This window comes from Taudactylus pleione, unplaced genomic scaffold, assembly GCF_031769625.1.
Source record: "Taudactylus pleione unplaced genomic scaffold, aTauple2 ptg000609l, whole genome shotgun sequence".
NCBI lineage: Eukaryota > Metazoa > Chordata > Amphibia > Anura > Myobatrachidae > Taudactylus > Taudactylus pleione.
The window spans coordinates 7,278,137-7,295,283 of record NW_028285011.1 but is presented as its reverse complement, the minus strand read 5'-3'; the positions used below and the strand labels follow the sequence as shown (position 1 = coordinate 7,295,283).

Sequence of the window (17,147 nt, the reverse complement as noted above, 5' to 3'; positions counted from 1 at the left end):
CTTTTATTGGTGGCAGGATCTCCAGAGCTCCTTCTACGCCACTTGGGCCTGACCATTGCGCTACTGCAACGGCACGGCTGGATAATCAACTGGCAGAAGTCCACTCTAATCCCGTCTCGGAGGATTCTGCACCTCGGAGCCTTATTGGACTCGGAACAGCAGAGGATCTTCGTGACGGAGGAAAAGATCTCTGCTTTACAGTCGAGGGTGCGCAGTTGTCTGCACAGCCGCCGGGTGTCTCTACACTCGGCGATGAGGTTACTGGGCTCCATGGTGTTGGTGTTCGACATGGTGGAATATGCCCAGTTTCACTCCAGACCTCTGCAGCACCTGATTCTGTCCAAGTGGAACGGGCTGCCGCAGTCTCTGAAGTCCCAGACAATTGTGCTCACCCCGGAGGTTCGCCTGTCCCTTGCCTGGTGGTTACAGACGACCCATCTCAGCGGGGGACGTCCGTTCTGGGTTCCAAATGGGTCCTGTTGACAACGGACGCCAGTCTTCGGGCCTGGGGAGCAGTTTCGGGTCCACACTTGTTCCAGGGCAGGTGGACGCCGACAGAAGCGGAGCTTCCAATCAATATCTTGGAACTCCGTGCGGTCTTCAATGCTCTCCAGCAGGCACATCGGGTTCTCCAGGGTCGCCCGGTACAGGTCCAGTCGGACAACGCTACCACCGTGGCCTACATAAACAGGCAAGTCGGGCGGCTCTCGTGGAGGTCTCTCGGATCCTGGTATTGGCGGAGCGCAATCTTCCGGCCATATCAGCGGTCTTCATCCCGGGAGTGCTAAATTGGGAGGCGGACTTTCTAAGTCGCCAGGACGTTCATCCGGGGGAATGGTCCCTGCACCCGGACATTTTTCAACTGCTGGTGGACAGATGGGGTCTTCCAGAGATCGACCTCATGGCGTCCCGGTACAACAACAAGTTGCCGGTGTACGGGTCTCGCACAAGAGACGAAGGGGCGTCTCTGGTGGATGCTCTGTCCGTCCGGTGGACGTTCCGGTTCGCATACCTGTTCCCTCCGGTCTCCCTTCTTCCACGGGTAATCCGGAAATTCAAACAGGAAGGAGGGACACTCCTGTTGATAGCTCCCGCGTGGCCCAGACGGCACTGGTTCTCAGACCTTCAGGGTCTGTCCCTGGACAGTCCTCTACGGTTGCCGCTACGACCAGACCTTCTGTCTCAGGGTCCTTGCTTTCACCCGGACCTAACTCGGCTGTCTTTGACGGCGTGGCTGTTGAGACGGCCATGCTGAGGTCCCGGGGGTTTTCCAGCTCGGTAGTTCGTACCATGTTGCGAGCTCGGAAACCGTCTTCCGCGAGGATATACCATCGCGTGTGGCATACGTTCTTCCAGTGGTGTCGACCGAGAGGTTATGCACCGCGGGAGTTTCATCTGTCTCGGATTCTCGCCTTCCTACAAGTGGGACTAGATCATGGGCTTCGCCTTGCTTCTTTGAAGGTACAGGTTTCGGCCCTGTCTGTCTGGTTTCACCGTAGGATTGCTACAATCCCGGATGTGCGCACCTTTATGCAAGGTGTTCTCCGCATTCAGCCGCCCTTTGTTCCACCTGTGGTGCCTTGGGATTTGGCTGTGGTCCTGAGGGCTCTTCAGGGACCGCCGTTTGAACCACTGGGCTCAGTGGATCTTAAATGGCTGACAGATAAGACTGTTTTCCTTCTGGCTATTGCTTCGGCCAGACATGTTTCTGATTTAGGGGCTCTTTCTTGTAGACCCCCTTTCTTGGTTTTTCATGGGAACAGGGCAGTGCTCCGCACTCGGCCCGAGTTTCTTCCCAAAGTTGTTTCCCAGTTTCATGTTAACGAGGAAATCGTTGTTCCGGCCTTTAACTCACCGGGTCTTTCTGTGGGTGAGGCCTCTTTGGATGTTGTGCGGGCCTTAAGGACTTATGTTGACCGCACTTCTTCATTTAGGAAGTCGGACGCTTTGTTTGTCCTCTATGGCTTCCGTAAAAAGGGTTGGCCTGCCTCAAAGCAAACTTTGGCAGCCTGGATCCGTATGGCTATTTCTGAAGCTTATCTTCATGAAGGCCTACCGGTTCCTCCTTCTCTGAAGGCTCATTCCACTAGGTCTGTGGGTCCTTCGTGGGCAGCTCGACGTGGTGCCTCTGCAGTCCAGATCTGCAAGGCTGCTACGTGGTCCTCTGTCCATACCTTTGTGAGGTATTACAGGTTTGACACCTTCGCCTCTCAGGATGCTTCCTTTGGGCGGCAGATTCTCCTTTCTGCACAGGAGCGTCCCCACCCTTAAAGGATACTGCTTTGGAACATCCCCAAGGTATCCTGTGGATACCCTATGGACCCTGAAGTAGAAAATATGAGATATGGTAAGCACTTTCCCATTGTTATCTCTATTTCTACGAAGTCCATAGGGTTCCACAGGACTCCCGCCCTGTCGCACCTGTGCTGCAGATGGGCTTTGCTCTGGTCACCGTTTTTTTCCGTCTCCCTCTGGTGAGAATGTGATTCTTGTATGTGTCCAGATCTTTTTTCTCTCTCTTCCTTCTCCTCCTCCGGCCTATGGCTTGGTAACTAACTGAGGTGCCTTGGCTCGGGGGCGGGGTATAGGAGTGGGACCTAGTGCATCCTGGGAGGCTGAAAGCTTAACTCTTTGGTGCCCGATGACTGATGTCACACCTATACCCCAAGGTATCCTGTGGAACCCTATGGACTTCGTAGAAATAGAGATAACAAGGGTAAGTTCTTACCATATCTCATATTATTGTTCTAAATGGGCATTCCATCATGTAACATGATTCTTATTAATTCCCAGATACTGAATCCCAGGGGGAAGAGCATGCCTCACACTCTGCAGTGAGAGAGATCCAAACGGTTTTGGTGGATGCCTCTGATTTTGAGTGTTCCCTCTGTATGAGGTACAATTTCAATACTCCTGCTAACTTGTATTTATTGTGTTAAATCCATATCCTTACATCAACAATTTTTTGTTGCAGCAGCCTAGAACATTTAGTATAAATCGCATTCAACTAACCTTTCACATCGCAAACATAACCCGGAATATCGCCGGGTTGACCCGGGTAGAGGTGCAGTGTGAACGCGCCACCAAAAGAATTCCTGTGTCGAGCAACCGGCATTTTAACCATGTAATCGAGCAGGGTTGAACACTGGAACAAGCTGGGTTAAAGTACAGTGTTAACAGGCCCTACCTGGGTTATCGAAGCCAGGACTCAGCAAACAACGCTGATTGGATGTTCCTGGGTCTCACTTGATGATGTCAGCAGCCAGACACATAGGCAGCACACTGCAGACAACAACAGAGGCAGCATTCCGGCAGTCTGAAAGGGGTTAATTCCACTACTGTCACTACAGTGATGGCTAATTGGAGTGATGAAGAAGTGCACTGTACACTATGCTGTCAGAAGCTGCATCATGCTCTCACTGGCTGAATCACATAGCAATAAAGCACAAACACTCATGAACTCAGGGCTACACAATGGTAATCCATCAGCCATGATTCCTGCAATGCTGTGAGCAGTCCCCACCCCTCCCTTTTGTGATCTTATCTTTGTGAGCCTGAAAAAGTTAATTTTTTATGACATCCATTGGGTTTTACAGGGCTGATCCGGGTTCAGGGTGAACAGGGCCAACTCGGGAATAACCCGGGTCAAAGATGCAGTGTGAAAGGGGTCTGACCCGGGTCGCACCTGTGTTCAGAATTCCGGGTCAGAGCTGAGTTTGCGATGTGAAAGGGGTATTACACAGATAATGAGATAAATACCTACTAACACCTTTTATGTAAGCTTTAAGTTTGCCCGCGTAATCTGTAACATTTAGTAGTTTACTCATGTTGACCACACCATTACCATAAGTGTCGGAACAGGGGGCGGCAAGGGGGCAGTTTGTGTCTCCTCCCCCCCCCAAACATTTGAAAGGTTTGGGGGCTGCGGACAGTCAGGGGCTGTGCTTTAAAGCAATAGGCTAAAAAGTTAAAAGACCGCACATTACACCTCCCCCTCCTCTGTGCAATGTTTTACGTTGCACCCCCCAGCATAAATCGTTCCGATGCCAATGACAATTACTAAAGGTTATTTTGCGCACAGCCAAATATGTAAGCTAGCAATACACTTCTGATTGTGCAAAGATGTCTAACTGTGCACCTTGGATATGTATTCTGGATTTTCCTGACGGGTTTGGAAGTGCACAGGGTAAAATCAGTATAAAACATCACTTTAATCATCTCATGCTACAACTTAAGGTCCCCATCCTATATTAACTTTAAACTGTTATGTTTTTTTTTATTATTATAAATTACTGCTTGGTTTAACTTTGACATATTTATGCCAGTGAGGGGAACCTGGTTTTGTTTATATTACATTCTTAATTAAGCGCATCTGGAAACGACATTTCCCTGTGAGGGTTTGGAGTATTTAAATATGATAAATGAAATGATATGAAAAGACCCATTTACAGGATCATTCTCTGCTTTGCAATAAGGTGCACTGAATTTTCCTCTTTGCAGAGGGGCTTTAAATCTCCTCCACCTCTGAGATCTCAGAAATTGTGTCTTATACTTATAATATGATGCATTTTGCACCTTCCAATAGCACCTTTGCCGGCACATTTGTAGGTAAACTTGAACCAATGTAATAAGTTTCAAACACACAAAAGTGGCATATGAAATAAACACAACCCCTTTATACCATCTCCCTCAAGATTCATTTAGACCATAAAAGGATAAAAAAAAACAGATTTGACTGTGCATATTATTACCAACAACATATGTTGTCTACATTATGTGTGGAGAAAATAGGGAAACGTAAAGGGGGTGATAATAATATGTTGGCCTTGGAAGGGACATTTTTCTGTTTCCACCCTTTGAATTTATTTGGGTATCCTCCAACCTGCAAAACTAAGTGCAGATTGATGTTATGGGGAGGACTTGCATAATGAAATGCTCGTGAAGGACAAGTGGTTACCCTTAGTGGCTACAAACACAACTTATATAGCCATTGCAGTACTTGATAATGCTATCAAGTAGAAAGATTAAAGAAATGATATCACTCCAGGCTTTACCTACAAGTACATGAGGTTAAACCTCATTATCAGCTGGCCCAGATTTCACTAGCTGACCCAGCAGCTCACATGCTTTGCAGCTGTTAATAGCCCAGGTCAGCCACACTAGAAATAAACCATGATCAACAAACAGGCAGGGGACAGGCAAGATGCATAGTACTCAGTGCCATCTATTGATGATCTTTCAAGGAACCTTGCACAGGAAATTGGGAAAGTAGGTTAAATAGGGATGATCATTGACGTTGTTTTGCAGAACACTCCAAATAGACACTGGAAACATTCTAATATAAGTGTCAACCTGATTGTCCGTTTCTCTAAAGAAAAAAGTGCATTGTCCCACAGTATCAGAGGAAGGAGTTACACTAGAATGAGCCCGCTTACTTTTATGTAATGCTTAACATTAAATGATATCTCTATTGTAAAATCCATCATTGAAACAACAGCACCACCCCCTGATAAAGCTTAATAGAGTAATGTGAGCACTGATTTTACCTTAGCGTAAATACTGGTAGAGAAGATGGATCAAAATGCATAAATGCTATGAGAATTGAGTTGAATAGACCAATCTCTTTTCTCAACAATTAATTCATAATTGATATAGATTAATATTAATGTAAGTAGTGCATCCATTTTATTAACAAAGATCTTGTTTTTGTATTGTGGTAAAAAATCCTGTTCTGGAGCAAAATCTTCTAGAACAGGGTTTTGATGGACATATATATATTGACATGTGAGTTAATGTATAATTGAGTAGATATTGAGTAAATATTACTAATGCACTCAAATATTACTAATAATACCAATTGTAGATGAATACCTGCATCCTTTTCAAATGTGATAATTGTTTCTGATTTTACTAATTCAGACCATTGTCACACTGTTAAAGAGAGTCAGGTTGACAGATATGTAAATATACTCTGTTCAAATCTGGTGTTTTCATACATCTTTCCAGGTTATTTTATGAGCCTGTAGCCACCCCATGTGGGCACACATTCTGTCTGAAATGCCTCGAGCGATGTCTGGACCATAACCCGCACTGTCCACTCTGCAAGGAAAACTTGTCACAGGTGAGGATGTAACCCATCTACAGGTGTCTGTCAGTCAGTGATTGTCCAGGTGCTTGTACACAGCACGCATCCATCCTTCCGGAGCTCATGAAAGCTTTCCATGTGTGATGACACATGCATTTCTGTAGATAACCTATCAATTACTGTCTTTAGTTATCCACATTTATTGGCCAGACAGAACTGAATCATGCCTCTTGAGAAACACACCGGTTACACAAATGTGAGTTAATGTCTGCAATGGACCTATAGACTCCATTATAAATATCTGAAACTTCATTCCCAATACTTGGGCAATAGCAGTTTCATGAGCCGGACACACTGGTGGGACACTCTCATGTGCATCCCAATTTCCCGAAGTCTCTTTTTCTCTTTTCTTACAATCTCATATATATATATATATATATATATATATATATATATATATATATATATATATATATTATATATTTATACTGGATCTGTAACTCTTCAGGGTGACCATCCTAACAATCCTTCTTTGTTACTGACAGAATTAATGTATTCATGTTATATGGATCAGAGGTAATGGATGTCTGTGGTAAGGGATGTGGAGGCAAAATAAAAGTGAGAGGGAGTTATATATTGTCTTGTACGTATAATGGCTTCCTGGTGACTAACTGCTGTCAGAAACCTCCTATTGCTGAAGGCTTTGCTTTTTGGATTTTACAATCATTCCTATATAAGTTGATGAGTACTTATGAATAAAAAGAATGAAGTTCAGTTGCCACCAGTAAATAATTGTATGGTAAAAGCCACATGCAGATTGCTCCCCTACAATATTTAGTTCTCTTTTAGGGACAAAAATCTGTTTATTATTCAGGTTTGTACTGGGAGTTGCCCTGGCTACACACAAAAATCAATAGTAAACTCACTGGTACAGATGTGTCCTCAGTCTTATTTGCTGCAGCTGCACCAAACAGCCCCTCTTGGCGCACCTAATCCATGAGACTCTGCTAGCGTGTGGTGTGTTTTCCTAGGATGCAATAAGAAAGGACGCACCAGGAGACTGTGCTGAATAATGTGATATGTGACACTTGTATATATGTGTGCGTCTGAGTCTCTCAATCAGAATGCAAAGTGCTATGATGTAACGGTCACAGCTTTTTTTTTCCACAAGTTCAGTTTACAGTTTCATTCGCACACATATATACAAGTGTCACATATAAAATAATCAGCACAGTCTCCTGGTGCGTCCTAATCACTTCGCATTGTGACGTAGATGCATTTTTGGCACAAAAGATGCCCAACACTAGCAGAATAGCTCTGGACCTGGCAGCTCACTCACGCCAGGCATATCATGCTGCGTGTTGTATTGAGGCTAGATGAACAAGCACACATCTGTACACTAATTATACTTCATTCTCACTCAATTAATAGCCATGTATAGCACTTGTGGCTCTATAATAGCCATGTAAATCACTTGTGTAAAGCACACTCTCATTTGTCATAAGTAGATGGGATGGGATAGGAACAATAAGCACAAACAGTAGGCACACTCAAATGAATAGAAATGGAAGTGATATGACTAAAGGAAAGTAAAGCACCGTATTAAACAGCTGCCTTGATTCAACATCAATAAACTATAGATCAGCCTGAGACAATACGTGGCTCTCAAGTTGTTGACAAACATGCTGGAACTTGTGTTTTCAAAGCCACTGTATTTCCATTTTTGCTATATTACTATAAAATAGTATAGCTTCTATTTGGGGTTTTTCAACTTAGAATGTTTCTTCATCTAGTACCTTGCAAGCAGAGCTTATAAGAAGACACTTCTGACAGAAGAATTGATTACACGTTACCTACCAGAAGAGCTAACTGAGCGAAAGAAACTATATGATGAGGAGATGAAGGAGTTATCCAAGTGAGTCATTCATTAGACATTGTGTCAGTGTGCAGGAGGCGGGGATGCCAGTAGCATGTATTCTCAATAATCATACAGCCATACAGCTTTTATACCTCTGTATTACTGTGGCTTATTTCTTTTGCTTTTTGCTAAATTGTTGCAATTGTTTGATTTATAATTTGGGTTCTGGATGACAGTGGCACCATTACTAACTGATCCCAGAGGGTTCATTTTATATATCCATATCCTGCAGATGCTGACCCAAGTTCAAAATGCTCCCTGGCAGACATTCTGATATGGGAAGCTCCCCTTTTGAACCTAAGACACAAAATTATCAGCCAGGTGAAGGGGGACAATGTCCTTCTTCTCCAGAATAAGACTGACAAGAATAACCAGAGGATTTTCATCCTTTCACAAGCAGTTCTATAGACATGATGGGAAAGTAACACACATACATATATATATATTAATTTTAACATGAATAATGTTGTCCATAACATTGACAAGTGCTTGTTTTTATCCCCCAAAACAGCCTGAATAAAGATGTTCCCATCTTTGTGTGCACTATGGCCTTCCCGACAATTCCTTGCCCACTGCATGTCTTTGAGCCCCGTTATCGCCTAATGATCAGAAGGAGCATGGAGACTGGAACAAAACAGTTTGGAATGTGCATAGCTGATGAATTAAAAGGGTGTGTATGTTGTGTCTTGGTGTATTACTGCAGTACATTACAAAGGGTATAGATCACATTGTCTACAGAAATCTTATCACTACATTTTAAGCTGTTGCTACTGCTCTGTAGTATTGTCATACAACAGGGTGCCTCCCCCTACAATCACTGACACTAACAATTTAATGAGGATGGAAGTGCCAGGGACAAGGTCGGAAAGACCAAGGTATTTTTTAAGTCATTTTTGCTAATTGTAGACATGTTGCTCCATATTACTGAAAATCCTTTATCTGAAAAATCCAGAAAGTCCATTTATTTGGCATAATAGATTCGCCACCTCTATACCATGTCATACTAGCCTTGAATGAACAGGATAATATATATTGTTCAGGATATATTTGAGAACCTTTTGAAAAAGGACTTAACTACCATAAGTGCAGCTGCTATGTGACCCACAACTGAGGGTGGGGCCTGTCTTACTTGTTTATCCTATGTTTCTATGTGAGTTTTTATGCAACTGGGCAGAACATTGGTACCTTACAAATGTTGCTATTGGGCCCCCAAATGACTAGTTACGCCCTTGCCTCTTAGTGACCTATAGTCATTCTTATGTGTGCAGCAGCTTTAAATCTTAATAACTCTTGTATAACACTCTAATGTAAGGCTATGGCATTGATTCTCCTCTTGTAACGCTGCACTTTTCTACGTGGAACATCAATACCTTCAGGTGCTGTCCAGTGACGCCACCTTCTGGTAGGTCACTGAATACATACATTAGCCAATGCAAGAGAAACCTGTAGATCATTGACAACTGCACCATGATACTTGGACTGTACAACATATTTTTTTGTAGTGATTGTTGTATCTCATTAGAGTAACTTCTGAACAACGGGCCTGATTCAGAGATGTACGTTAATGCCATCGCAGATGCCATCTCATACGCAGCTGCTGTGTGAAAATGTTGCATACGCTGAGGAATGTAGTGAGATGCCCACCTCCGGCTTTGCAAATCCAAGCTTCTGCATACAAAGACACAGCATCGGTCACAGATCCTTCAATAATCCTTCAATAATCAGACTTCTCAGTAGCTTTATGGCCATGTGTACTGAAACGCCAGAGCCACTTTCACTGTGTATGGGATCGCAGACACAGGCTGTGAGATGCACTGAAAATGATCGTGACACGCCTGCATTCTATGCTGCCACTCCCTGTTACCTTCCCCAAATGCACCCTGACTGCCAATCACAGCGACTTCGGTAATGTACCTTGACGCATGCTTCCATGGGACTGCGCAGCATGTGCAGATTGCCATCATTGCTTAACTGCATAACCATCGGAATAGCGCACATCTCTGAATCACGCCCAATATCAGTCAGATATAGTTGCACTCGTGGTCCTACAAAGAACACAGTGGTCAATAAAAATCCAGTCAAAATCAATTAGATCATAAACATGCATGTCACCGGTCCCATTGTGATACAGGAGTGATCTAGCAGTGCTGAACAGTCATACTGTGTGTTCTTGAATTTGGTGACTGTTCACAGCTTGTGTAGAACAGCACTTGCTACAATATGACACGGATGAAGATCATTCATGAACATCATTACTTCTAAAGAATACTGAAATGTTATTGCTTCTAAAACCACAATGATTTTTAGAACAAATCAGTGAAATAATATTTAAATACCTTTTGAAATTATTATCTAAATAGTATTTTAGCTGCATACCTGTATCTGTTGCTAAGTAAGTGTGTATAATGTTTAACAGTCCTAAATGGTTTTTACTATTATTTCAGGTTTGCCGACTATGGCTGTATGTTACAAGTCAGGGATGTGAAGTTCTTCCCAGATGGCCGTTCAGTGGTTGATACCATTGGTCTGAGTAGATTTAAGGTCTTGAGCCATGGACAGAGAGATGGTTACAACACTGCAAACATTGAGTATTTGGAAGACAAGAAGGTAATAAACAAAGAGTGAAAAGTTTTTATAAGTTATACAGCAATTGAGAAAACATTTTCATTAATTATATTTTTTTTACTGAGAACTCCTATATGTTTCGCCTATATAAACCATAACCTGTTCTGATATTTTTAAAACTGTTAAGCCCCAGGTTCATACAGATAGGGACAAGGAAAAAATCGGTATAAAAGTAACTTGATAGAGCATTGAACCACTGTGTGCACCAATACGGACTGTATGCCCAGTGTCATGGAGCCTGAATTGTGCAGGAGGGATACAGCACCATTCTTCCACAAGGACGTAACTCAACTGATACCTGATAGATGCTGGTGGAATCCATTATCTGAGACGTTGCTCTGGAATATCCTGCATATGCTTGATAGGGTTGAGAGAAGACAGCTGTGACTTGATCCTCAGTGTCCTGATCATCAAAATCTGATGGATTTTTAAATCTGCAGCTATTTCCAGCAACACATTTATAGAGATTAGATAGAGTCCTGCAACAGTATTATTATTACAGGTACCTGTATTATTATTATTATTCTTTTATGACTTACTTTAGTATTTCATTATTAGAAAATAAAATATGGAGTAAAGACGACTATTCATTGCCAGTAAGTGGTAATTAGCATTCACCTTGACTTGGAAATAAGGAAATCGACCAAACCAAGCCAGGAATATATACTCCTCAGCATTATGGAACCATCGTAACCTGTCACAGTTGGAAACAAACATTCAAGAGCTCTTCATGTTAATGTCCCACATGCACCCATCACTGACACACTGCTACCCATCTGCAATGAGCTTGCTCTAAGATATCACTTATATCAGTCCTGATTACCACCAGGACAGGAAAAGAAAAGAAATCTCCTTCAGAGCACGCCTTGTCCAGCTCGGTGTGCACCTCCCTACTTACTGCCTTTCTGTTTTAATGTTTTGGTCTTTCATTTATGTCCTTTAGTACAAATTTCATTAAATTGTTCTTCCCTTCTGATATGCAGATTGAAGGCCAGGAATATGAAGAGCTGCTCCTCTTACACAATTCTGTATATGACCAAGCATTGGCCTGGTTTACTTCTCTTAAGGACAATCTAAAGACACAAATTCTTAACCATTTTGGGCCTATGCCAAGCAAAGAATCCGATCTACAGGTCAGTACACAGTGTTTTAACTAGACTGTGCCATGTGTGGCAAAGTGCCATGCTGAGTTTGGGTTCTGTAAAGCACCACCTTTGGCTGTATTTCTATATAGACTTCTAATAGGATATCACCTGAATTTAACACCGCTCATTAACCAAGTGCCCCACTGAGTTAGCCAAACTACCACGTCAAGTCAAATGTCCTCATATTCATGACCCAGACCATCTCCATCACATTAATTTTCTCTCTCTCTCTCTGTCTGTCTCTCTCTCTCTCTCCCCCCTTTTATTATCCATCCAATTATTAAAACTGCCCCAACCCTTACTCCCCACTCTGTGTGACTGACCACGAGATCTCATATCTTATAGCGCTTCATAGAGCTTTTGTCTGATCCTCCTGCACAGAATCCTTACGTTCTCAAGAAGTACAGTACTGTACGTAAAGCACAGTAATGTTGATCATTAGTCAAAATCAATAATCTAGTAATGCAACAGCTACACGGGTTCACCTGGCTTTCAGGATGACCTTGCCCCACAGACCACCAGTGATCTCATCTATTACAGTATTTTGAAAAACTTCATTATCTTCTTTGTTGATAGGCTGACATTTCCAGAGGTGTAGATGGGTGTCTGTTGTTCATTATCACTTGTGAAATAAGTTTTATATTGCTATTTCTTATAGATTAATTAATAATATGTATGTGATAATGTATTTTGAACTAGTTTTTGAGTGAGCATATCCTCAAACGATGTGCTTCAGGGCTGTAATGACTGTATTCTAGGAATAAGTGCACCCTGTGTCCATTGTATGGATTGCTTTACATATTTGGAGATAGCTTACTAAGGAGCAGTGCGTTAAGATCTGCTTTTTCTTTTCTCTTGTAGACTAATTCAAGTGGCCCTGCCTGGTGTTGGTGGATGCTGGCAGTGCTTCCACTAGAAAGCAAAGCACAGCTAACCATCCTGGCCATGACATCCTTGAAAGATCGCCTGCACGCCATCAGACGCGTCTTATTATTTGTCACCCGGAAAAGACCCAGATGACAGAGGTTTTCCTCTGGTCTTGTGACTTTTATATTGTTTTCATTATATTATTGACAGCAGTGGAGGTCTCAGATATTTATTTATTTTTTTGGTAAGAAAAGACTTTTCCTCTGCACTTAGAGACACTTTTTTGACCTTCATTGTTTATCCTTTCTGTGAAATTACCATGCAGTGTCAATGAATGAACAACATTTCTACCTGGTTTCTGTCTCGCCGCCCGGCTCTCTGCAGGTGCTTCATTACCAACAGATCGTCTGATATAAAGAAAGATCATTTGCTGGTAACCAATCACCTGGGGGTAGATTTACTAAAGTGGTGGTGTTGCCCATAGCAACCAATTAGTTTCTGTGTTTCACTGTCTAGGATGCAATAGAAAATGATAGACAGAATCTGATTGGTTGCTATTGGTAATACCACGATTAATTTTTAGAACCTTTAGTAAATCTACCTCCTGGAGTGCCTTATTTTGACACCATATACGTGTCTCGTGTGTGTTTAACAACAGAGGTGCAAGTATATATTGAAAGTGGGAGAGATCAAACATTTATCTGTTTATTGCCATAGAGCCCAACAGTTCCAGCCTTACACATATCTACATAGAGCAACTAACAGGGAATAGGACAGTCATCGGCCAGTGCCCCTATAAACCTAGAATCCTTCTCATGTTGCTATATCATTTCACACAGTCATTGTTTATATATACTAGCTTTTACACTCTTAGTGCATACTTTTACATTTTATATTATATTAATAGGATTTATGTGACATAAATGGGTTATTGGCGAACCACAGATTTGAGGATACCTAGAATGTATTATAAAATCAGATTTAATCAAACAACACATTGAGAAACAAAGAGATGTTGCAGAAAAGGGAACAGTCTGTTTATTAAGGGGATAATAAACAAGCACATAGGAGAATTATATTTCTTCATTGTGCTAGAAAGTATTACCAGTATTACTCTGTGGGAGAAAAGTACTTAAACCAATGCAAGCTAAAAGGGCAAGCTAGCATCTACACACAACCATAATACATATGTTATGGTCAAGCGTCACTCAATTGCAGATTCCCATTTGCATTATTTCACAAATTAAGTCTCAAGATATAACAAAACCTCTAATATATGCAATAGAAACACATTTTGAGGTCATCTATGTCTAGTACAGACTGGATGACGGAGCATTAATGTTCCAGTGACACTGTTTCTGTTGGAAACATACTTATAACATACTTATAAGACTAATCAATTAGAAATATGACAGCTGGGGACATTATTCCTGTTGGATATTAGTTTGATCTCTCCCTTTTCTTAAATGGGATGTTGTGGCCTAGCTGACTATATAGAGTTATTAGACCTAATTTTATCAGGGACCTTTATGAAAAAAAAAATCAATGCACCACAAATGGGGCTGTAATTAATAGACACTGAGATTGACTCCGTTTTGAAAAGTTGATTATACCAAATGAGTGGCAGCACCTGACTGAATAGTCCTTCCAGCCTTTCATTTGACACAGCACTTCCAACCTCCAGGCTCTCCTCTCAGCTACTGTATACATGGAAAATAAGCAACAGGAGGTCGCATTATTACTATAAAGGTGGGGCCCTCCTGCCCAGTGGTGGATTCTGCTAGCCAGTTATGGATAATATACAGTGCAGGGGCCCAAGTGTCCCTTCTGACAACAGTCTGTTACAAAGTGAGTGTATTACACTCATACAGTCTACATAGCAGTTTAGGCTGTAAATGGTGGGGTCTGCTTTCCGGAATAAGAAGCCAGTCATATGTTACCTTTCCTCCAGGGATATGTGAATGCTCCACAATGGTAACACGTGGACCAAGTGCCACATGTGAGGCGTTTCAAAAATGTTACCCGAATTACTTGAACCCCTGAAAGGCGGACATTCCATTTATCTTAGGCTACATTGTACTGTAATCCAGAGCGTATCATTCAGTCATTTGCTGTATTACCTTGCACTAGACTAATGAAAGCTTATGCTTATTCATTGCTCTAGTTTGCAGCACTTTTTTGTCTTACTCCATGTTATAAAATGAGCCTTTTAGTGACCATTTTCTTCTTGTTCTATACATTGATTAGCTTTTTTTATTTGAGGATAATGTTCTGTTCTAACTAAACTGAAAAATCTTCAAGTATTCTCAAAACCAGCATTTTACAAAAATTTGTGCCTGCGCCAAAGACGTTTAAGCCTCCGTCCATGTCTGTAGGAAAGATATACCCACGTGTGTATTATGTACAGTACTAAGCCATACATTCTGAGAGCAGAGAGTAGTACATACACAGGGCTGCATGCATTGTCATTGGTTTTACTTCCTTCAATATTTGAGTGAATGGTAACTCTTACTGTAATGAAATGTTCACACTCACCAGATAATCCACGTCTTGTGCATGGTTACCACTGCAATTCTCACTGTTAAGCAATGTCTATGTTGCAGTTCTCATATCTAAATGTCTTCCATACTGCATGCTTAGAATAAAACAAAGGAGAAGCCATTGTTCTGTATAAGTGTGTTGTGAATTTATATCCCAAAAGACTAGAAAATCATTTTAAATCAATAATGGAACAAGATTGACCGAATCATAAGGACTTAAAGTTAGTAACAATAGAACATACAGGGGTATAAGTATCTGCTAATTGCAGGCAGCCACAAGATTTCATCAGTTTAGTCGCTAGACTTACGCTGGGTACACACTGGCAGATATATTGGCCGGTCAATTGATCGATTAATATATCGTGTATGCGTCGGCCAGTGTGTACCAGAGATATGTCTGTGACCTAAGTCATTCACAGACATATCGCACAGTCTATGGCAAATACATCTGCTCATTGTGCTGTGTGTGTACGGGCGTTCAGCAGACCACCCGTACACTTGCTGCAGAGGCCATGGGGATGGGTGTGCGACGCGACCCCCGGCCAGTGGGTCCCGTGGCCAGATGATAGTTGTTCAGTCTGTACAAACAACCATCATCTGCAGATACGTCTTTTAGGTGTGTATCCAGCTTTAAAGCCGCAATTATTTAAAGGCAATACCAACCTGGTTTTGCCTTTTAAACAATTGCTGCTTTAATTTAGCAGTTTAATCAACAAAATCTTGCGGCTCCCTGCAACTCACAGGCTATTACAATAACCCCATAGTGACACTAAGGATTATGGAAGAGATTCTGTGGCATCTCATTCTGCGAGTATTGTCATTTAATTGATAGCATTTCTTTGATTGTGGGGTTTTTATTCCCAGCACAATGCTTACCTGACTAAGGGAATATGTGGGATTGAAGTATACAAGTATTTGTTTATTAAAACATTAAAATTTGATGAGACTAAAATATCAGCTGAAGAATTTATGCAAACGTTTTTTGTAGATTAATACTGTCATAATGTTTTACAAATTCTGTAAAATGACACATACAATGAATGTATTAGTTTATTGCAATGTTCACTGACTTTAATATGTTATTGCCTACCACAAGAGATAAAGCGGGCTATATATCTACATGCCCGATTACACGGACTGCCAATCCGATTCGGCGATCGGCCATTGATGATCGGCAATCCATTGGTATATCGGGGAAAAACAGCATGTTAAAAATTTCCAACTTGCCGATCCCAATAATTTTTTGGTCGAGATCAGCGAATAGGTTTTCCAACATGTTGGATTTACCGGCGTCGGCAGAACGGGGAATTGGGGCAATATGTTGCAGATGTATGGGCCCGATAAGTCATCTGCTAAATTTAATATTTGACCGCTACAGTCTATAAGATGGTACTACCCAACATACTAAAAGAGGTGGCACATTGTAACAATAGAATATTATTATAAGTCATGCTAATATGTATAATCTATGAGGTCTGATGTCATCACCACAGTGTTCATTAGTAAAACTTGTGTATAATAAGAAATCATGCACATCCTACTGTAAGTTATCACAGATATTAGATGTTATCTTGGATTTCTGTGACCTGTAAAAAAGCGCTCCATCCGAGGCCTTGTTCTTTTATAAATATATTTTTATTTCTTTTATAAAATACATCACAAATTACTTTTATGATAGTCCTCCTTTTTTATTTACTCTGTTTTACATTAGTAGATAAAAAACAAATAATTGGTAGCTATTATTTTAGTGCACATTTGCACTTCTTGGTTAATTTAGTAAATAGCACTCAGTGACTCCATGTAAATCACAGTTGTATAGTGCAGTAGTTTTATTAATGTGATCTGAACATTTAAATTACTACAAACCAAACTAACACAAAGGAGTATATGTAAGAGCCTTCGGACTGCAGGCATCGGCGAGTCCCGTGCAAGACCGCCCAGTGTTTTAAAGTAGCAGTCATTTAAAA

At 41.6% G+C, this 17,147-nt stretch overlaps 1 protein-coding gene across 2 annotated transcripts in view; it reads left to right on the top strand.

Moving 5' to 3' along the window:
- The window catches only part of LONRF2 (LON peptidase N-terminal domain and ring finger 2), a 75,337-nt gene extending 58,491 nt beyond the window's left edge, over positions 1–16,846 (top strand). For both annotated transcript variants that reach the window (XM_088454128.1, XM_088454129.1), the window contains 7 exons: positions 2,794–2,896; positions 6,007–6,121; positions 7,879–8,000; positions 8,515–8,673; positions 10,448–10,610; positions 11,612–11,761; positions 12,635–16,846. In XM_088454128.1, the coding sequence (XP_088310254.1) occupies positions 2,794–2,896; positions 6,007–6,121; positions 7,879–8,000; positions 8,515–8,673; positions 10,448–10,610; positions 11,612–11,761; positions 12,635–12,793 (971 nt within the window). In that variant the 3' untranslated portion in view covers positions 12,794–16,846. The remainder of the gene's footprint in view (positions 1–2,793; positions 2,897–6,006; positions 6,122–7,878; positions 8,001–8,514; positions 8,674–10,447; positions 10,611–11,611; positions 11,762–12,634) is intronic.
- The last annotated feature ends 301 nt before the right edge of the window (positions 16,847–17,147 follow it).